The sequence below is a fragment of the Hetaerina americana genome, unplaced genomic scaffold, assembly GCF_022747635.1.
Source record: "Hetaerina americana unplaced genomic scaffold, ioHetAmer1.1.p SCAF_14, whole genome shotgun sequence".
Lineage (NCBI taxonomy): Eukaryota > Metazoa > Arthropoda > Insecta > Odonata > Calopterygidae > Hetaerina > Hetaerina americana.
Window position 1 is genome coordinate 6216860 of NW_027286514.1, and position 24379 is coordinate 6241238.

General features: G+C 35.2%; 1 protein-coding gene across 1 annotated transcript; it reads right to left on the reverse strand.

The window, feature by feature from the left end:
* Positions 1-586: 586 nt before the first annotated feature.
* LOC139686392 (putative leucine-rich repeat-containing protein DDB_G0290503) lies at positions 587-21565 on the reverse strand. The gene is made up of 10 exons (XM_071583585.1): positions 21494-21565; positions 20403-20524; positions 17572-17718; positions 12841-12927; positions 7561-12764; positions 6007-6211; positions 5455-5621; positions 3627-3831; positions 799-927; positions 587-701 (listed from the first exon to the last, which is right to left on the reverse strand). The coding sequence occupies exons 1-10, from the start codon at positions 21563-21565 to the stop codon at positions 587-589; spliced, it is 6453 nt and encodes a 2150-aa protein (XP_071439686.1).
* Between the last annotated feature and the right edge of the window lie 2814 nt (positions 21566-24379).

Sequence of the window (24379 nt, forward strand, 5' to 3'; positions counted from 1 at the left end):
CAATGATCATTAGCTTTGTATTACCAACAAATCTCTCAGACCAGGTATTTTTCTGTACAGAAATTTCTCTTTCATCTTTTCACCTTCTTCCAGATTTCTACTTCCACAGAGTAAGTCTCAATTCTGGCAGAAATTTTCATTTTGGGTATTGTTTTCAGGGTAAGATTTCCATGTCTCCCTTTCTGACTACTATATGTACTTTCACCTCAGTATAAGGAGCCACATGACTGGTAGGCATGGAAAGATGGGTTCCAAATGCCCACAACAATTTTGCATTTTTTGCCATGTTCTGATTGCCATTCTGAATATTGTTTTTAATATGACAACATCACTTAAATGGCCTCCATCACTGGGTTCAGATGTCTCTGCATCTATTCACACACACATGTGAGACCTTAAATGATTAAAACCTTTCAGAGTGCAGGGAAATAAGTAGCCTTTTAATTGTGTTCATAATTTTACTGTCCTTTATTGAAATGATTCAATATTTACTTTTATAAAAAACATGTTGGCTCAGTAAAAGATTATTATTAAAATTATAAATAAATTACAAAAGTGATAGTAGTAGAAGGCCATACACATAAATTTATCCTAAAACCTTCTCCTCGACTAATCTAAATTTCCACACTTCATTATAAATATTTCGAAGATACTGATCATCACACTTGACTGATTGGAAAATCGACTGAATGTCCACAACCCTGGAAAAAATCAGAAAAACGTGATTAATGATATTAACAAAATATAGCATTAAAATACAAAATTAATGACTTACCCCACATTAATGCTAATGCTTACCCCACATTGCCAATAATATTCTTCACTTGAATATCATCTGGTTTCACACCATCCTTATCCCAATTTAGCAAATTAATTTGAACTTCAAAGAGTGACAATCTTTGCACACTGGGGACCATAAACGCTAGGCTGGAAATGCAAAGCAAAAGTTAGAATTCAGCTAAATTTCTCTCTTACAATCATAGCTCTGTTTAAAAATTATGTAAACAAGGACTATAACATTCAACAAATGCTTATTGGCATTAATGATTACATTATTTTTATTATTACCATGTTTATTTCACCATTGGTACACTATATCTGCAAGATTATGTCAAGTGATTGTAAATTAAATGAGATAAAAAGAGAAGGAAAGTATTACATTCAATATTTGACTGCAAGTCTTCCAAAAAATCACAGACACTGCATTTTATTTTTGCAAGAAATAATTGCACCCCCATTTTAGAAGGGGTGATACCTTTGAATCCATTCTGATTTCCGGGAATTACCTTCGCGTAGTTTAGTTTTGTCTACCAACTAAACTACGTGACGGTAATTCCCGGAAATCAGTATGGATTCATCAGATAGACGGCACGGAAGCCTAAGGATTAGGGTGATACCTTTGATTACATTGGGATTTCTGTTGAATAATGCATAGGTAGGGCGCTTTTAAGCAAAGAAAGCAGGGGTTTTGAATTGAGTTCACATTATTTCTTGAATGTGCAGAGTAATTGTGGTATTCAGCATCAACTGGAAATTTATCTACTGCAAAACAGACGCATGTTAATATACAGGGTTCAGCACTTAAATCCGGACAAATTTCAATTTGAATTTCCCGCCATATCATAGTTCCACTGGAGGTTGCGATTGGCGGTCCTGAAAGCTATAGGCGCCTAGTAAACAGTCATAACCTCAAAATGGCTGAGATGTTACACACAAGTACCCAGTACAATTGAAGAATTAAAAAATTAAAAATTGGCAATATTTTCCACAAGATACATTTATCTTGTGGAAAATATTGCCAATTTTTAATTTTTTAATTAATTATGATATTCCACCATATCACGTCTGAAACGTCTCTTTTTTACAATTGAAGAGCCGCTATAATTGAAAGTGTTTGGGCTTCTTTCGGTACCCCAGATCAACTGTAAACAATATTTTGGCTGCGTATAATGTTTCGGAGAAGTCTGGGAAGGTTTTACTAACCCGCCGAGGATATTTCATTCAAGGAAATGTGTGAATGTCCGGATTTAATCGCCGCACCCTGTAAATAGCAGAGGGTGCATTAAGGGTATTGCCTCAAGGAATAAAGAGTTGACCTCGAGCACAAATAGGAACTCTGTACATGGCCTTGATAGTTCGCTTCTGAGCAGAAAGGGAAATGTGTGAATGAGTAATGACATAATGTACCATCAGATATCTTTTTGACACTTTCATGAACATGAGACCACCAGTTGAGGCTGATATCACTGTCCATGAGAGCAGTAACTTGGTGGTAGTTGTATCCATTACATGATTATAACTGATATTAGGAGGAAAGAGATTGGATTTATTATAATTCTCATGGAGATATTGAAGGAAGTCAGGTTTCTCTGCAATAACTATGAGATTACTATTACTGCACCACAGATGCATCTCTTTGTGGTCAAATATGTTAGGTCAATTAAATGTTCGGAACTATTGGGTTGTGATGATACAAGTTTAATATAAGTAACTGAGCATGAGTGCACTTGTCTGGATGTATATTCACATAAACCTATTTAATGGATGCACGATGAAGCATGGATGGAAACATGGCTCACCGAAATATAAGGAAATTATTGTCGCTACTTAATTGAATACATACAGAGACTACTTTTCTATTCTTTGTGATTAATTTGAATCTTTAAGTAATGGAAAGTACATTTTTTCTTTTTTTTTGCAATTTTATGAGGGTGAAATTATTTATTTACAAGAACAAAAAACTACCATTAACTGAATATCAGAATGTGTTTTCCTCAGAAAGCTAAACCAATCAAATATCCAGGAAAAAACAAATAACTGGTGAAGCATGAATTTTAAAAAATGATCCTTGGTAGTGATTCATTTCCATTCAATAATGCAATGTAGTTCATTAATGACTTATTTTCTGCATAGCAAAACTATTTATTTGTCGGCCTTTAAGTAGAATATGGATTTTATTTTGTGAAATGAATTTTTTTCAATAAGGTATTTCACACTTTTACATTTAAAAAAATGTCCATCGAAATTCCAAAGCATTTAACTATCTTTACGATAGTATTTTTTATTGGCATTTCCAGGGGCTGGGTAGAGGGTAGCACGGATAATCAAGCATTAAATGCATACATAAGTAAAATACTTCATTTCAAGAGGAAAGAAATCAGCCAGCTATAACTGGTTTCATATGCAAAATAATTGTAGTAGTAAAGGAAAAGTCTCTATCAAAGTTTTCAATGTCCAGCATGAAGAACAATTCAATGGAGTAAGATACAACAGGGCAATGTCCTACATTACGGAACATTGCATTAAAATAGTGGCATTTGTCACCAAACAAATTTATCAACCAAAGCAAGTAATGAAGAAGGAGAAAGCATTCGATTTGACAGAAATAAGGGTTTACTTTTAAGTGGATTCAAGAAAGCAATTCTCTTTCATGGACATCTGGTGGACATTTTGAAAAGCCATTGACGAACTTAGCATTGCTAAGAATTTCAAATTTGTTTATTGGTTTAATTTCCCAGTAAATTGTCTCAATGCCTTTCATTTCTGAATTTAGGATTAAAAAAAAAAATGTACATTCAACAGTAAAATGCCATATTTACTTCAAACCCTGTATCATATATACTTACCCATCACTTTTCAATGTGACTGGTGAACCTCTCATCAATTCATATAGTTGTCGCAGCAGAATATTCAAGGCCGAAAATTCAGCACCAAGGAAGTCAAATAAACAAGGTAGCTGATCAGTGGATGAGCATTTTGAAGACAAGAGACTTGAAGAAAGCCTTTTCAGCATTACATTCATAACAAGTTTAAGGCAACGATTATGATCATCTGGAAAGAGAGTTAATTACAAATCCAAAACTTATAATATGCCTATGAAAACAGATTCAACTGCTATTAAAATCACCTTCATGATTTTAGTAATTGCGAAGCAATATTATATTAATCAGGTTTAGTATTTATTTTAAAAGTGAAACAATCGAAAACTCTGTGAAAACAGTCTTACTCATTCAAAATGAGCTAAATATCTAATAATGTATAAATTAATAAATTTCAGCCAAGAATGTTTCAGCCAACAAGGCAGTTTTATTAAAATTGAAATCACAGTTTTGACGACCTAAGGCATAGAGGGATCTTAAAAGGAAAAAGCACTGTACATATTTTATTATACTGTAAAAATTATCCATACATATGTTATTAGTTCTGAACTTTGAATATGATATTGCAATAAAATTTTCCACATGGTGCATAAATGACAAAAATACATTAGATAATTTATTTTGCAGCCTATGAGGAATGTATGATGTCCCTTTGTTGCACTGTTTTTGCACTAAGGTTTCAACCAGGATATATTCAAAATAGTGTGTATGTTAGGAAACTAATTCAAGATTGGTATTATTAATTGAGTGCTTGGTAGTTTTAAGTGGGTAGAGCACTGAGTTAATGACTGGAGGACCAGAGTTTGATTCTGGGTGATGCACCTAGGCAATCTTGGCTTCGCTCAAGACTTATAATTTTATGGTTCCAAATTTTCCATGAAAACCAGAGAAATGAATTGGCCTCATGCATGTGAAGTTCACAGGCCAGAGGGGGCATAGAGTTAGGTGGACTCTACCCTAACATAAAAATTGGCCTACAGGTTGATTACTGTTGCTTCGTTATTAATTGGCAGATGCAAAAACATACTCTTGGATTTAAAAAGATTCCTTTGATTGGAAAGCAATTTCACATTTTCTAATTAAAACAAATTAATGATTACTGCAACTGGCAGAGCTCACAGCAATGTACAAACATGATGAAAACTATTTTTAACATAACATCAAAAATATCATTTCTGTCAAACTAATGTCAAAAATTGAATACATGGGCGAATATAATTCTGATGCTTTCATGATATTACTGCAATTATGAATGTTGGTTTCCAATTATACAATTCATAGCTGTATTCTATGAATATTTATTGACAGTGTTGAAGGCAATAATGTGGTTCATTTACTTTTAAAAATAACTGTTACTGCCTATTCCCTTGGGAATCCATTCCATTTCAATAAAAGTACTGTTTACTCAACAAGCATTTCTTGTAATGCTATCAAGATATTTTAAGGGCTCAATGAGTCACTAGTTACAACAATAGGGAATGACATAAAGGAATTGTTTTCATTATTCACATTTTCTTGGGGGGACTACTTTCAGGAGCAACCTTTAGCAACCAAATATAAGATTCCTTTTCTTATGTTGGGACATATGCAACATTTAATAGGATAACAATTTCAAAAATGTTTTAAGTGTCTAGTGTTCATCTTTTGAATGAAAAAATTCTTTGGCCACCTCTTTGAAAAAAGAATATCAATAGAAGTGAAGAAACACAAGAACCAAATAAGAATTTTCCTAACTATTTTCCCATAGAAAATTTGAATGTACACATATTATTAGGCCTATCTGCACAATACTAACCTGTAAAACAAGACTCCAAGACAACACTCTCAACAATCCTGTTATTCTTGTAATTTTGGCCTTCCAGTAAAGGTTGTAAGTTGACTGTCAGCAGAGCTGATTCATGAAAAACCACAAAGGAATACTGGTTTTCAGCCAGCTTATATGTTTCCCAATTACATGATTGCCTATAAGAATAAATAAAATATTTTAAAATTGGTGCAATTTGAATGGGCTCTTTCAATTAGATACATTGATAATGGTTTATGCTGGAAAAAAATAACTTTTAAAATTGAACTTCCATTGTATGCTACACATATTATCTGGTGCAATAACATTCATAAGTTATGGGTAACCATTCTATCTCAGAAATCATAGGTTTTACAGATTCACAAAGTTCAAAATGGAAAGAAATTATTATTTCAAAGCCTTTCCTGGATTTTTCCATCAACAGCCATCTTGATTGCTGCCATGAAAGTTTATTTTAACAATTGTATATTTTGCATGTTTTATATATTTTAGGTAAAAAAAAAGTTCTGAACAAGAATTTTGGAGCAGGAAAAATATACCAACTTGCTTGACTGGAGTTTGATCCAATCTTCTTTTGAGAAGTGAGGCATATAACTCTCTTCCTGGATGAAAGCATCAACCGCTATGTTTGCAGCTGAGGAATCAGAAGCATTAGCACCAATTGAGGATGTTTCTGGTCTCATTTCTTCTAGATTAGAGAATTTTTGGTCCAGCTGACTTTCATCAGACTCGTCCTTTGATGTGCAATCTGCAACAGGAAAATCAGATCAGCGGTTCAAAATTTCTTACATATTTCACACATCTGATATGTTTTTGAAAAGGAAGCTTTCCAATTTTTCTACCTATTAAGAGTGTTTTGCAAATATTTATCCAGTACTAAAGAGGTATTTTCAGGAAGAAAGTCCTGAAGATGTTTAGTGCAGCATGAGAATCTCAGAATCACAAAATTCTGCACACACAGAGATACTCAAAACGCCTCCTTGGAGTTATTAGCAGCTGAAAATCCAATCAGCCACCAGTGCATTTCTACTTAATTTTCATTACTTATATTTAGTATAAATAGATGTCATGAAAAATACTTCTTTATATACCTAATTCTTCAACTTTCCTAATTTTTGATTGTCCAATTTGGCCTTTGATTAAAAAAAAATAATATTCTTGTGCTCTTTTACTGCCTTTTAATCAATTCCACTCAACCTGCGGCCAATTAAAGCTTAAAAAACCCGATTTGCTCATCCTTGAAATCAACCCTGGTGTGAACAGAAAGATAATTCATACTACAACTACAAAAGGGTAAAAAGTGAAGATATGATCATTCCGGGGTTAAAATAACAAGTGCTGACATATGTCGTTGGATGACAACAGTACAGTTTTAAACAAAATAGTATAATTTATAGCTTAATATTGAAATACCTGACAAAAACCATTCAATTTTAATTCTGGACAAAGCACTCTTAGATGCAAATATTTTCGATTTAACAAAAAAACAAGAAAAAATTTCCCAACTGTTTCTAATAATGATTGATTAATTTGAATACAAAAATGCTATTTGCATTTTTTTTAGAATTTGTATCTCTAACCGAAGACCAGCCAAAATAGTGGTAGGGTTTGAAAGTGATTATTCTGGTCCATCCAAATAACAAACTTGAACTATTGGAAAAACATGGAACATAATAATGATGGGTAGCTATTTTATATGCCAATTTTAACATTTTTATTTGCAATAGAACCTTTGCAACCTCAAAAATAAGCTAAGGAAAAGAAGTGTTCATTTTTATAACACTCATTAAACTTGAAAAATGTTTTACAATATGAACAAAGTAACTGGTGAGTTGAGAACCCCTGATAAACCAATTTTTATCTTTAGGAACCAGTGCACTGATTTTTCTTCTGGATAAATCCTCCTTTACACTTAACTGGGTTTATACGACTCCACTTTGGATATTCTAACAAAACAATGCAACTGAATGAGAGAACATTGATTATGAAAAGCCAACATATTAAAAAACAATGAGTGTGCTAACAATAATTCAATTCATTTTAAGTTGAATCAATTAATGAATTAAACAACAGGAGATAATATGGGAGAGAACTTACCAAGTTCATAATGATGGAAAGACTTGAGTTCACAGCTTGACCCATTCCTGTCTGGATCCAAAGTTTCTTGAATAGAGGTATCATCCATGTTTTCCAAGCAATCATTATCCACTGTTAGAAAATCTCTTTCACAAAAAGATATACCCTCCATTGCAAGTTCTTCTGAATGGATTTCAGAAGTATTTACTTGTGACAAAGATAGGTCAACATGTGAATGATCAGCTCCCAAACCTGACATTGAAACAGAATATATATCTGGAACAATTTCTAAAGTTATTATACTAGAATCATTTTTGATAATGCTATTATCATCGACAAAAGTGAACCGATTTGTGATATCAGCATTTGAACTGTCAACATCACAATTTACTTCGACACTAGCATTAAACTGTGAAGGCAATGAAACTGCTAATTCATTCACTTCATCATGTGATTTTGATTTCCCAATTGACACTGGTGATTCTATTTCTGCACAGGAGTTATTCAATTTTGTTTGGTCTCGCACATCAAAAGAAACATCACATTCCTCAGTAGGCTGCCTTTCTTTAGGAAATGCCCCGGCATCATCACAATTTAGGGCATTTCCTTCACGAGCACTCATTTCAAGCAACTGTTCATTTCTTTGTATGATCAAAAGAGGACTTCCATCATATTCAGCGCTTACTTCATTTGCCAAAGTATCAGTATGCCCAATGTCAATCTCCAATTTAACCATAATAGGAGAAGGGCTTTCACTGACTATTGTTGTCTCTGGATTCTTTATGGGGGTGTTTGTCACCACCATTAACTCCTCTTCATTGATGGATGTTTCAGTTATTGCATCTAGTTCTGCATTTTTGGAGTCAACTGCTTGTAACTCATCATCCATAGCTTCAGAAATAGACTGTTCCATTTTTGCCCCCTCAGATATAATTTCCTCACTTCCTTGACATTCAACTGCCATTTCTTCCTTTTCTGGGACCATTTTGTCATCACACACATCATATGAAATCTTTTGTTCTGACTGGATATCCCTGGAGGAGGTATCTGGATGATAATCCTGTAATCTATCTGGTATAGGATCAATTTCCTCTTGCTCATCTGGACCACTCATTTCCATCCCCACTTCAATCCCATTAATTCCATCATTAGAAATAGGTTTTGTCACATTGTCATCAAAAGGACTTCCACAATCTTGCCCTTCTGATGAATTAAACAATTGCCTGCCCATCAAATCAGTTGATTCTACAGCTTGACATTCATTGTCTGCCTGGGGAACTGTATCGATGCACTCCACCCCTGAATTGTCCAGTTCCAACTTCTTAATACTATTTTCATTTTCAGCTTGGGGCTCTTCCCCAATATCATTAGATGATTCAAAAACCTTTTTATCTTCTAGGATAACCAAGGGAACAACTTTTTTAATTTCTCCAGCATCAGGACTCATTTCATCTACCAGTTGAAGTCCTAATTCTCCTGCATTGCCACAATCATCATGTTTGTTTCCTTTCAGACCTCCCGGGGGAATGAATAATTCCATGCCAATTTCTGCAGGATAGACCTCACCAATCTGCTCGGATTCTGCTACTATCTTTTCTTCATGATGGATGTTATTTAATTTCAGCTCAGCTGTAGAATCCATTGCCAGTGTTTCAGAGTTAGTGTCATCCAAAATTTGGCATTCTGTTATTGAAGGGGTCTCATTGTTTTCCTGTGTTACTTCCTGTAATTCCTCCTCTAAAATCTCCACATTCATTGCATCAGGATTGACATAATCTAATTCTTGAGGTTCTGCTGTTACATTGAGAGTAAACCCTGCATCCTTCTCTACTAGTAGAATAGATGATTCCCCACCCATTGCTTCAAGGTTAGTGAGCTGAGAATCTGCTGCTGTATTATCCATCATATCATCTTTAATATTACTGTGCTCATCTTTAATTACCTTCGAGATACCCATTGGAACTGTGAAATCCATGTCCACTTCATCAGGGATGGTGCCATCTATTTGTTGGGATTCTATTGTTATGCCATTTGCATGGCTAATGTTTCCCTCTTCCAGCTCTGCTATTGGGGCTGTGGATTCAGTTTCCACTGGTGCAAAGAGTGTGTTACCCACTCCTTTAATCATATGGTCTTCATCATCTATGGCTTTTAACTCCATCTGCGGAACACACAACTCAACACTCATTACTGCGGCATTGGAGTCATCTGCTTTTTGTGTTTCTGCAATTTCATCAGCTTTTGAGTTGGTTTCATCATTTTTACATTCTCCCCACTGCAATCCACTCTGGATTACCGACATCTCTTCAGTCATGAGAGTACTGTCGGCTCCCTGTTTGGATTCTGTTGATATGTCCTCTGGATTAATCACATTATCTTCTTTCAGCTCTATCGCTGGCACTGCTGATTCCATTTCCAGTGTTTCGTAGTTAATGGCATCACTTTCACATTCTCCTCCCTGCATTTCACCCTGGGTAACTGAAATCTCTTCAGCCACTACATCAGGATTTGGATTATCTACTTTCTGGGGTTCTACAAGTAAACTGCACATGAGATTTGTATTCCCTTCTACCAATGGATCCTCTCCCACTGCTTCAAGGGTTAAGTCACTGGGAATTTGTGATTCTGCTACAGTTCTGTTTACAGGAGAATTCTCTATATTTTGACATCCTTCTACTTCATTTGATCTACCTTCCAGATGAGACATTTCTATGTCTGCCATGTCATGGTTGGAGGCATTCAACGCTTGGGATTGAGCTAGTGCATCATCAACTGGATCTTTCGGCTTAATTCCCTTCAATCTACCCAAGGGAATAGTTAACTCCATGCCCATGGTATCAGAGTTCGTTTCATCCATGATGTGATTGTCTGAAAAAAAATTTTCAACTGAAGTTTCATGCTTACCTCTCTTTGAGCTTTCCAATGAAACAGTTATTTCCATGCCCATTTCATCAGAGTTGGTGTCATTGAGTTGAAATTCTGTTGGTGGCTCAAGATTGTCTTCACATATTTCTGCATTCAGCCCTCCCACTATATCAGAATTAGCATGATTGGCAGCAAGACCTTCTGCTATTGCATTCTGCACAGAATCTTCAAAATGGTCACTTTGATTGGTTCGCAACAGAAGAGTTTTTCCAGGGCTCACTGATTCTGGCCTAGATGCATCTCCCATTGGAAATACTGATTCTGTTTCATTGGAAGCTTCTAACAGTTCACTTTCCTGATTCTCTAAAGGAACATTTGAATCCACACCCATAATGTCAGTGTTAGCGACATCAAACTTAGTATTGTGTGTCCTAGAACTGTTGATAGAATTATCAAATTCTTCTTTTGATATCACAGGTGTGCAAGTAGCATCCATACCTCCTGCTTCAGAGTTAACTTCATCACTCATTTGGGGGAAGAGTTCCATATTATCAGAAATATTTTCACAATTTTCTTCATGCAAGGTAGCAGTTACACTTATCATTCCAGCTTCCACATCAGTTCTATTCATTTCTTGGCTCTCTCCATAACTGGTAACCTTATCATTGCAGAGTTTGAGTTCATTTCCAGGAGTCTGGCATTCCACATTCGATTCTGCTGCTTTCTCATTATCTTCTTCCAGAATTTCCTCCAGCAATATATCATTTTTTAATTGTTCCTCTACCGCAGGATTGCTTGCATCACCACTGTGTTGCATGGTATTTTCACTAAGAGGTTTTGGCATCTTTTCACTTATTTTTCCCAAAGGAACTGTCATGTCCATTCCATGCATATCAGCAAAGGTTTCATCAAAACCTTCCGACCCAGAGAAGCTGTTTACATTGCCCTCAAATGAACTCCTCTCTGTCATCTCTTTGAGAAGACTTTCATCCTCACGTTTTCCAACAAATGTGCTGTTTGGGCTGTACAATAGCTCACTGGCTTCCAAAGGTTTAAAGGCATCTGTTTTTTCCAATTTATCTCTTGCTCTAAACATTTTTAGCTTTCCCAGAGGAACTGTTAAGTCCATACCCCCAATGTCAGCATCATCTTCATAAATGAAACCACTCTCATCTGTTAAATTTGAACCTTGACTTTCCATGTTTTCCTTAATGGTTATTCCAGTATTAGTCATAGATATCTCCAAATCAGGACTCACGGTGTCCGCTAGTTTAGCCTTCATGCACATCTCATCAGCATCTAGTGAATCTCCAAGTGATTTCATTTTATCTCTAAGATTATCACTCCCTGATGGCCTCTTCTTTACAATTTGCCCAAATGCAACTGTCATGTCCAAATCCACTGTATCCAGGTCATTATCATGTAAACATTGAGTAAGTAGGACATTTTCTTCCTTATGATCACTTTCAGTCAAAGGGTCTTGATTTCTTAATTGAGGAATTGTAAGGTCCATGCTTGTTTCAAAGCCGCCACTATCACATGAACCTGTTTTACTTTCATCAAGGTATGCATCCTTGTTAGGTATATGCAGTAGGGTATCATTATCACTTGTAACTGTAGCCAAAATTTCATTTGAATTTTCACGCTCAGTATCATTTTTGTCAATAGACAGTTTGATGTTAGAAATTACTTCCTCAGAGCTTTCATGTTGCGTAACCACGGATTGCTCTACATTGTTGGAACCATTGACAGCCTCAATTTCTTCAGCATGCAATGTGGATTCAATAAAGACATCACCATCTGGTATTTTCAGTGATTCGCACATATTTGCCATATCTCTATTCGTGCTTGATTCAGTGTCAAGCACATTAGAGCCCTTATTTGGTAGTGCATCATCCATGGAATCTTCATCATCAGCAATCAAGGTTTTGGAAACATCATTCCCAAAACTTTTTGAAGAATTATTTGATGAGTATGCTTCAGGCAAATCTATTTTACTTCCACAACTATCAGCATCTGAGGAATCAAGGACACTATTCATCAACGTTCTTGTTAAATTGGTGCTCATGTCAATACATGAGTATGAGCACTTCATTGTGTCTGTGAGATTCAACTCGTCTAAAAATAATTCTGTATCTCCTTCCTCTAAAATATCTGCTTTGGAACAGTCCAAGGACTTCCTTGGTTGCTTGACAACTCTTGCACATGGGCTTTGTTGCAGTGATTGATTTAAATCAGAGCATAAGCCACCACTTGCTTCAATATTACTTGCATTTAATGATGGCTGTATTGTAGGTGTTCTTTTCCTTTTAGATTTTTTCTGAGTTTTTACACTGGAATGCCCATCAAAGACACTGGAACTGTAAAGAAACAATTTGGCATAAAAGTTTTCAATATAAAAAATTAATACAAACAAAATAACAAACAATTAGATACCTCTCTGGTTGATTTTCAGCATCCTCAATGCTTTCAAGGGAGTCATCATCTTGATTCCCCTTTGTGTCAATGGCAGGTTCATACTCTCTGTTAAGACAGGGAAAAAAATAATTAAATCATATGTGTCTTGAACATTTGCCTACTATGCATAGAGCTAAAAGATAATTTATATTACCAGTTTAAGATTAATAAAAATAATCATACATTTTACACTGCACTTAAGTAAAGAACATGCAAAAAATGAAACTTCTTTTTGTAGAAAGGAATGAAATTAATGAGTAAATTTTTGTACATGGCACATTTTGACATCGTTATCTAGTTTAATTTCTTTTCTAACACACCCTATACAGACAAAAATTGTGAATGAAGAACAATGAGGGTGAAGAGGGTAAAAAGAGGGGCTCAGGATGGGAGTGTTACAAGGTAGGTATAATCTAGGGGCAAGATCAGGAAGGCTTTGGTGACATTTATATAGTACTTACATTTTAGGATTCATGAAAGTTAAATATTCACAAAGATTACAGGGGGGAGATGGAAACAGGAAGGGGCATAGATAGTAGGGATGAATGTTGGGGAAATTCTTTCATTATTGATGGAGAAAGAGGGTTGATTTCAGCGAAGCACTATCTCCATTTCTTCCAAGACGTTGAGTTTTTTGCAGAAGTTTTGAAAGTCAAGCATTACTCATGTTAAATTGGAGTGGTGCTGGGATTTAAAAAGATGTTTTGCATAATTGGAAGTGGCATATTTGAGAATGATTGCACATTGGTGCACCTCAACCCTAATTATGTCCAGTCCTGTCACAATACACCACATTGCCATCTCCACAGTGGAGTTTTGCTTACTTTGCCTGAAAAGAGGTCTAAATTGTCAAAGCTGCTCTATAAGGAAAAGAAAAAGCTAGAGAAATGATAAATACTAATTTGTGATTATACTTAGTGAAAAAGTATGCAAATTTAGAGCTGACAGAGCCTTGACAGATTAACTTGGGTCAATGAATAGGGTCCTTTATATTTTTCGGCATGGAATAGTTTATATTTCTGGTGACTTTTTGTTTTCCTTTCTTTTGCAAGTTTCTTTCTTCACTGATGATTTCATCATTTTAACCATTTCAAGCAGGACACTGATTGATGGTGCTAAGTTTTTGGTTAAATAAGACTTGAGTGAGAGTGGGAGGTGCAACTTGAGAAGAATTAAGGATTAAAAAATAGCCACCTTCTGAGGGAGGCGGCGCTAAGAATATGTGTGGATGGAGAGGTTCATGTGAGTGGGTTTCTTGTAGATGCCAAATTCAAAGGAGCTATGACATCAATGTGTACTCAGGTCTAAGAAATTTAAGAGGTGTGAAAGGTTTGTTTTGATGTTCTGTTCCATATGCAAAAACCATAAATGCATGGGTGCCAGGATATGATATTTTTTGGTTGGAGTGGATTTTTTAGGAACAAATTATTTTTAAAAAATCAAGAAAATTTCTGATGAGATTGGGGAATCACTGCAAACCCATGATGAGTCTGTCGGGTGGTACATACATTTTGTTGTCAAACCCGAAATAATTTTTTGAAGTGCAACGTGTGAATTATTCGTCCAGTTCACCAACTACTGAGTAGAATGTTCTTTTTGATTTATATATCTTTCATCAGATGAAGACCTTCTCAAACAGGAACACTTACAAATTGCTCACATTAAATTTTTTTTATCCAACTACATTGGAGGATGGCTCCTTGTGAAAACAAACTTCAAAGATCTATCACATGATATGACTTATGACATTAATGCTTTGGAATAATTATTTTGGCTATATATTGACGTAATTTTTTCTGAATATTGCTCCTTTGATGAGAATATCTCATATTTAATCATTTATGAAACAAAAGTTAGAGAAAACAACTTTTCCAAATCAAAGGTCCTGGTTACCTCTGCTTTTATTTTATAAGCATTACAATTAAGACACTAAACTGGTTACTTCTACCACAACCTAAGAAATGGTCACCTTCACTAGCAAAAATGTGGAAAGCCTTTGGGTGCTGCATTAGTTCATTTGAATATTAAATTGTGAAAGCTATTTTTAAATCCTTGACCCACTGTCTCTTACACTTCTCAATCTCACCCAATTCATTCACCATGTAAATAGCAGTTCAGGGAGTAGAATCATGGATTAACAATGCATTAAACATTTTCAAGGTGTAATTTCCATAAGTTCAATGTGGAAAGGCTCATATTAAATTCAGATTCTAGCATATGACTAATATAGTGGGTAGTTTGACAATGAAGGCAGACGAGATACTAAGGTCTGTTACGATCCTTGAAGCCCAAACAACAAATCTTTATCCATGCGAGTATGGGATTTACCGAGAATTTACTCATGCTTTATTTATCTCTTACATGCCTCAGTTGCTCACACATACTATGAGCAACCAATAATTTTTTTGTTAATGCAAGTGGTTAGAGCTTATCTCAGCAGTTTCAGCTTCCCACCGCAGATCAGATGTATCAGAGTCATGACGGTATGTAATAGTTTTACAGGAGCCTTTAAAAATCTACATCTTATCAGTTGACTTCATTATTAGTTCCATGAAATTATTGCAAGAAGATACTTTTATTGTTGACTTGAGGATGCACAGCTATATATAGCAGAAAATATATCTTCAAAATGTTGTATATTTTAAATATGGGTGGAAAGCGATCTAGTTGTTAGGACTGGGCTACCAACTGGATTGCCTGGGTTCAATTTTGTGTGATGCCTCGGGCCACCCTCAATCTAGCTATTTATTTTTTTGGGGTTGCTGATTTTCCTGGAAAACTACAGAACGCCCAGGGAAAGTAACTGACCCCACAACGCTGATGATGTGTGAATTTCACCTACCTTATAGTGCTTAATATTATGCGAGTTCTACCCCAACCAATGACACCATGGTTTGGGATAATTGCTGACATTTGGTTAGCATACAGCATATTTACAAAGGGTTCAACAGGCACAGAAAAATTAATTAAATTAAATAAATTATCTAAAAGTGAATGATGTCAGTTATAGGCAATTCCATTGGTATCACTTGTAGTATCATCTTTGGGGATTTCAAGGATCACATGAAGTTTCATAGTTATGCACATTATACTGTCCCTCCAATGCAGTCATGAGCTAGTTATAAGGCGGATGCCCGACTGCTTAAGGTAATTTACACTAATAGGGATAGGTGGGTAATTTGATATGGGTATGATGTTCAGGGAATTGAGGAAGGGTTGAGAGAAACCCTGTCTTCATCAGCCTACTGTCTACTCCTTAAGAAAGGCATTAGGTGGTCCACAGTATTACCTCCCATCCAACGGATGGCATACAGTAAGTGATTTTCACATAGCATCCCAAGTAAGGATTGGGATACCTTTCTGTAGATCCAGCCACCCCTGGAATTTGAGCGTGGACCCTCAGGGTGGGAGGCCAGTGCCTTAGCGACCCCCACACCAAAAAGCAGGAAATTTTAGAGTAGAAATCATTGGCCTTGACCACATTTGAACCTAGTCAAGGCAAATAATTTTTACGCTTTGAAAATCCTACATTTTGGCCCACATTAGCAAATGAATTCTCATGGTAATTTCTAATCCCTGGAAGAAATATTTTTTACTCTTCACTATTCCTATATTGATGATCATAAGCACTACAAGGGAAATCAATGGTCTTAAAGTACTCCCATAATGCTACTTTTCCCCATTTTGGAATGAGAATCAATACTATCTAACAATCTTACCATTATAATCATGAATAAGCCCATAAAAATCCTTCCTTTCACTTTATTCTAAAGCCGTAAGTAGTTCCTGCAGGGATATTTCTCCAAATTTAAATTGTTTTATTCGTCTCCCCATTTATCCCCTAAAATTGGATTAATAAAGAAGCACTAAATTATACACAATCTACATCCAATCCCAGGAAACTGAAAATTGATGATCCTGCTTCTAAATTTATGCCTAACCACAGTAAATTCTGGTTCCTCCCTTTATCTCTGGATATTTTCCTATGCTTTGTTTCACATTTATACAGTATTTAAACCAGTTTTTACAAGTTATGAGTTCTTCTGAAAAACTTGAATGTTTTCTCACCATGGTCATACCTTGCTTCTAAACTTACTTCACCCTCATTTCTGCCTTTACCCAATACTCTGTTCCCATTTCCCCTAACGATGATGTTTTCTTTCAAGAACTCTTACAATCATACCATTTTGATTGAGTACTTCATCATCTCATAAGGAGAAGAGTGAGTTGTAAGAAGTTGAGTCAAGTATGCTGGTTTACTCATAATTAGCCTACAATTTTAAACTGGCAAAAATTAATTTTTATTGATGAAGAAGACTATCATGAATACCTCGGAATAGGAATTACCTCTAGATAGAGGTATGTGAACACTGAGAAACTTGATGCTAACCATACTGCTGTTATTACTGAATTAAAGTCACTCATTAAAATCAAACGTTATCATTTATGACTGCACTGAGACCAACTCCATTGCAGCTGACAAAGATGTGGTACCAAAGACGTAGACCAAGTGATTCCTACTGAGAATATTAGAATTTATCATATAGGAAAATTCCACCATGGTAAGATCCATCCTAAAGCCATGATAGACTCACCGGCCTCAGCTAGGAAACAATTCTCTCACTGAACAGCAGTTTCCTCCTCAGATATCACGATTGTATCAGACAAAACAAGGGCCGAAAGGGAATACTTGAATCAACTTTGCCAGACCTCACTGAGGCTTGGCCTAATCCTAATATTTTAAGTAGTGACCTGAGCCTTTGTGACTTTACATCTACAGGAAAGATCAAAGCCTTTTTCTTAGCTTGAAATGCAGCAATGGATGAGTGCTGACTTGTAGCAGTGAGATCTAAATATCTGTGTAATTTAAAAGAATGAGACATTAATTTTGATTCCCTTTTTGTTCCAATTTATAACTTCCTGATCAAAAATATTGGTACAGTACAATTAAAAACGTCATTGACTCGGATAATTATTTAGAGGTTTTAATAATCGGTGAGTTTTATGTGCCTAAAGTTTTTACTGGGATTTACTTATCTCTGCAAAGTACTCAATAAATTCACATTTAACCTCCACTCTGCCTGCTCCTGGGCTGATAGACTATGTGCTACTTTTTGACCAATTTTAACGAGTTAATAACATCTCTAATTTTAATGGAAAATTATTTGACCCAAATTTTACATATTCATACTTCACTCCCATTTCCTGGGTTAACAATCCTCAACTAGCATGTGATCCCCATCATCCTCCCATAAATGTTTCCCTTCAACTGCAATGTCCAATTCAGGTAATTGATGTTACCTTCAGCAAATATAACTTAAAGAATTGTGATTTTTTTGTTCTCAAAAAATACTAGTTGAATATTAACTGGTGCTATGAATTCATCTATTTAGATACAAATGAGGTTTTTAATTACTTTCATGATATTGGTGTTCTCCGAGGATCCCACATGGGTCTCTTATTATTTAACTTATTGATAAATGATATTATAGTGGCATTAGATCCAATTCCTTTTTTTTGCAGGCTGATGACTTAAAAACTTTTTTATAATTTTCAATCAATTGATGATCACCTAACTCTGCAAAACTGCCATTAAAGGTTTAAAACCTAGGGTGAACATAACTATTAAGTTTCAATTTAACGAATGCTATTCTGTAACATTCAGACAGAAAAAATGCCCATGGCATTATGAATATATACTATGTAACTATCCTATGACCCAATTAACGAATATAAAAGACCAACGAGTTAGTCATATTTGACTCACAATTAACATTACATCAACAATGTAACTATATTCAATGTAATGCATACAAATCGCTTGGATTAATCTCTCAATACTGTAAAAACTTTAATCCTATGGAGTCATTTAAAGTTCTGTTCACCTCATTAGTCAGGTCACTGTGAATATTGCTCTGTTGTTTGGCCACCGTATTACAAACTCAATGTTCAAACAAACGAACGAGTTCAAAGAAAATTTGTGCTTAGAATTGCATTCAGATGCTAACAGGAAATGTTCTTACCTCGATGTATAAACATACAATAAATAATAACATAACTTTTCTTCATAAATTACTGAATAACAAAATTGATTCATTAGATCTCCACAGTGCAATACCTTTTGCAGTACCTATACACAAGGTATGAACCACTCTTTGAAATTAGACATCTTGCACAAAATTACACTGATTCTTCACCTACAAGCCAGATTATGAGAGATGCCAACCGTGGTCGTTATATTAACCTATTTTCTACCACACCAGGATCCCTTAAAAAATCTTATTAAATATACCTGAAGAGTTTTAGAATGCTTGTTATTCATGTGTGGATATCTGTACACTTCAATCAGTTGTTCCTAATACCCAATAGTTAATTTTCTTAACTGATGCCACAACGTCTATTTAATGACAATAACTAACATTTATCATTTTATACCATCATCTGGCCTGTAATAAATACTAATTTTTCTTTGGTTCTGTTTCCATTTTTAAAAATTGGAATATTATTAAATATTGACATTTTGCCTATATTAATTAATCTAACTAGGCGTGTATGCGTACCTGAATACTATTTAAAAATCTTTCATGCATTGCAAATCAAGATCACAAATCATATTTTAATCCTCAATGAGTATGTATCTTTATGTGATTTGTACACGAAAAAGAAATGTTTTTTAAATTGTGGAACTAATCTATGTTTTGGCCTTTCTTTACGTGAAAGGTTTATTCCCACTAATAAACATCTAAATATCTGGATAAATGTAAGAAAATGGAAAAAATGTAAAAAAACAGGAACTCCACAACATATTTATGACAGTCTAACGGGTAATGCAAACACCTTATGATTGATATCCTGCATTGACACTAAGCCCATATGGCAATAAATAACCTTGCGGAAATACTGTTTTTTCCTCAGCCTTATCAAATGTTATTGATTCAATGTTGAATGAACCTAGGAGTCTCAGGGAAAGCAATACATTTTAAAGCTGAAATAACCAGCAAAAATTAATGAACAGTGGCACTTTCCACCGTGTAAATCAACCTAAGGTTGGTTGATAAGTGCAGCGCTGTGGTGAAATTCACACACATGAGGATCGGGTTTATTTCCCTGTGTGTGAGACCGAAAACTGAAAAATACAGAATTATTTCGGCACGAACGCAAATGTTTATTATGTATCAATAACAATTACCAGGAAACATGACTAAAAGGAAACATTGAAAATTGAGATGTTGTCTTTGATGCGAACGGTCATTGAAATATCTGTGCCCAGGAATCTAATATGTCATTGTTTCCTTCGGCTACATTGGTTAGCAGTTACTCAACCGTAAAAATGCTACATGTCTTGCTTACCTAAAAAATGCACTTGAATCACGAATATATATTACCCATGAAATGTATGCGCATATGAATTCAAGCACTTTTCCAGAATATGGAAACAAATGTCTGCACAAATAAGAGTATCGGCAAATTAATGTGATAAAAGATAACTTCCACCCATAACAACTTGTTAATGCAAGTGATTAACTGTGAGATGCTCTTACTTGATTTGACTGGTTCGGGTAAAACTGACTCGGCGGCTAGCTGGCTGTCTGAGAGTTTCTCCGTCATTGTCATCCAGATCCTGGAGGGGAGATCTCACAACTTGTTTCGGCTGGTTCAAAATCTTTGAAAATATAAATAATTAGTGGTCACCAATATAAGAATAACAAAAACATTCTGAGTAATAAAAATACCTACTGATGATCTCCTCTGGTTTCGTGGCATCGTTCCCTTTAGAATAAAATCGCGAGATTACTACGACTGCTTTAATACCCTTAAACCAGTGTCATCAGAATGTTCAAACCTGTAACGGTTTCAAAATTCAAATATGCGCTCGTCTTATTGGTCAACAGGAAGTGTCACGTGATTTAAAAAGTTTTCGATTGTCTATTGTAAATAGTTGAAGAACCTTCCGAAGCGCATTTTTTAAAATTATATATGCAGAAAAAATATTCAACAATGGTTTTAATTTTATTATGTAAACAAGCATGCACCTTCAAATTCATCTAAAATAAGCCTACTGTTTTATTTGATTGGAGCTTCCCCGATAAAGATATCGAATTGTGACCGATAGTGTACGCAGGGTTGCCCTTTATCGTGTGGTTAGAGGCTCTCTCCAAGGCTGAGAAAATATGGATGGCAAGGGACAGACTTGAGTTTGGACTGAAATATGGCAAGGATCAATTAATTACTTTTATATGCAGATAATTAAACTTTTTTGGAAATTAGCCAGGGAATTTTTGTATCCTCAGATTTAACTACAAAATCATTTTGAAATGTACTTATGTGATGAAACCCGTTCACAAGAAATAAGGCAATGGAATCTCCGAGAAAAGGGAAAACGATGTTAACTCTCTATCTGTCGCAGAATCTTTTAGATACTTGTCTAAATATTTACACAATGAGAATAGCATGTGTTGAGAGACTCCTCTTTCACATATCATCCTTGGTTAAAATTTCTCTTCAAATGTTGATGGTTCAAAATATATTTGACTGATTAGATTCAAACAAAATTCGCTGACTGGAAGAAGAAAAATGCACATTTCGAGATATTGGGAAATACTTCTGCCAGAAGCATTCTAGTGAAACTCACAGGGATACTAGGAGTTAAAATCAAACCAGTTGGACCAGAATGCTCTTGCCTTTTTAATTCCAGAACCTGCATCTTTCTGAAATTGTCATATGGTCAGAAATTACAGGTCTTTTGTCTCTTACATTCCTTAAAAAAAATAGTATAATCCTGGTAATAAATGTATTTGTGCCAAGTATATTTTTGCCATTGGGACTTTTGTTTTCACAATTCTAACCATGGGAAATTCAGTACTGTTGAGAGTTTCTCTGCACATATTGTAGAAATCGTTTTCATTTTCCACAGCCACAGATTATCTATGAAACAAAGGGAAATATGCAATTCGGTATCATTTAAATCTAAACGAATCAGTTCCTAAGCAAACGTCAATTCAATATTGTGGATAAATTCGCCTCTCCCTGCTGATGAATGATTTTATTATTATATACCCTTTCACTGTTTATGTTTTCTCTTTTAATTTTAACTATCATTTTTATTCTAACTACAGTTGTATTTATGTATGTCAGGAATATTTGCAAGAAATGTGATGTCATATATGTCTTTTAGGAACCTATAAAAATCAATCAATCAATTTCATTTTAGTCTTTATTATTATCGTATTTTCCCACTGATAACGCGCACGTTATATGTACAAAAATGCTCATATGATCGAAAAAAATGGTGTTGCCTGTTATAGTTTTATTATTACTTAATCTCCGGTTAAGGTAGGTTTTTGGATGGACACAGCTACTGAATAAATATTTTGTGACTCCTAACAAAACACTAAATCCAGCATCCTACCCTACATCAGGTCCCTTTTCATCTCTGAGTACTTTCTTCCTCCCTTCATCCCATCCAACATCCCTATCCTGTTCTATTCCCTATTCTCTTATTTTTTAAATGAAATTTTGTTAACTTATAAAGCAAATAAAAGGGCACACAAACCATTGTCTCGTTTCGACTTACAAATCATAGCGAAATAGCAACAAGACAATATTGGGTTGCTTGTAAATAGTTTATTTTTTATCCTTCTGTTGTTCAGAATTAATTTAAATCACCTGGCTCTGTATACTTCCGGTAGATATAACCACAGGCAATTATGATTCCATGAATTCGTTGACTGTTACCATCTATTTGTGTATGGATATAGACATATTTTACCCGAAGGTCCGTTTGGTAGGTGATGGTAAAGCTTACCAAGCCCGACAGCGTGTGAAATTCACACATCAGGGTAGGGGGGCCAGTTCCTTTCCCTGTACTGGTTATAGTTTCCCAGGAAGATCTGGTACCCGAAAAATCACATAGCTTGGGTGGAGCTGCAGGTGCCCAGAAACTTCCCTCCCATTGGACTGATTTTGTTGGACCACTGACCAGAGGGTCAGTGGTCCAACGGGAGGGAAGTTTCCAGAACCAGACCTTTTTACCAGAGGGTCAGTAGTCCAACACTCTACCCCTAGGCTACTGCGACCCATTCATATATACATATATATACTCATTTATATAGAAACAGATATAAGGAAAAGGAAAACACATTAAGGACGAACATAGGAGAGGAGGGGAAGGCGGAATCAAGCAGATCACGAATGAAAAAATATTTCCTAAACTGGGATTTGAACTTTGGATCTTTCCACTTGCCGGGTGGAGGCTCTTAACCACTTGAGTTATCCGCACTGTTCTTATCCTTTATGATGTTGTATGATTCCTTTACTACTATCCTTTCCTCTGTGTGTCTTGTCTATTTCTCCTTTGGTGGGTGAAACAGCTCCCTAACGCCATCTCTTGGCCAAAGAATCGGGGCACTTGGTTGCATAAAGCATTGCAGACCTCAGGGTAAATTATATTTCCTGGATAGCTCAAGTGGTTAAGAGCCTCCGCCCAGCAAGTGGAAAGATCCGGAGTTCAAATCCCAGTCTAGGAAATATTTTTTCATTCGTGATCTGCTTGATTCCGCCTTCCCCACCTCTCCTATGTTCGTCCTTTATGTGTGTTCCTATCCCTTTTCCTTATATCTGTTTCTATATAAATGAGTATTTGCTCGCTGTTTGGTGGTTTTTCGTGTTTGAATGTATATGTGTGTGTATATATATATATATATATATATATATATATATATATATATAGATAGTACAATACACAGTAACACATAATATAGAAACACAAAAAAAGAGAACACTCACACGTATTTCCTTGATATTTCGACGGAATCAATCCGTCTTCCTCTGAAGATGTAGAAGTAATGACTGGTCAGTTCTACATCTTCAGAGGAAGACTGATTGTTTCCGTCGAAATATCAAGGAAAAACGTGCGAGTGTTCTCTTTTTTTGTGTTTCTATATTATGTGTTACTGTGTATTGTACTATTCGGCACTTCCGTGTTACGTCTATGAAAGCATATATATATATATATATATATATATATATATATATATATATATATATATATATATATATATATATATATATATATATATATAAATACATATATATACACACATACATATATACAGATGCACGGCATCTATACACATTCAAGATAACTATGAAGTCCTGGGCACACGGTATCAATACAAGTATGGTAATATGTATGTACTTCAGCCATTTGAAAAGTCATTGAGTGTGACCATATATTCCATTCATTTTATGCCCTGCTTGGAATAAATAGAGAATATATAAATCAAATACTTTTTAATCTACTATGTTAACACTCAACAAAACATATTTGCACTTAAAGATATGCTGTTATTGAGCCCAGGTAAATAGAATTGTCCATCGTTGTTTCTCTTCTCTGAATAACTCATGCTTTATATTTCCTCGCTTTAAGATATGTAAACATTGGTTAGAATAAGTCAATATGTAATGTACTATATGAGGGGAAGGATGAAGCAGTTAGTCTGAACAAATGCTCTTGGAG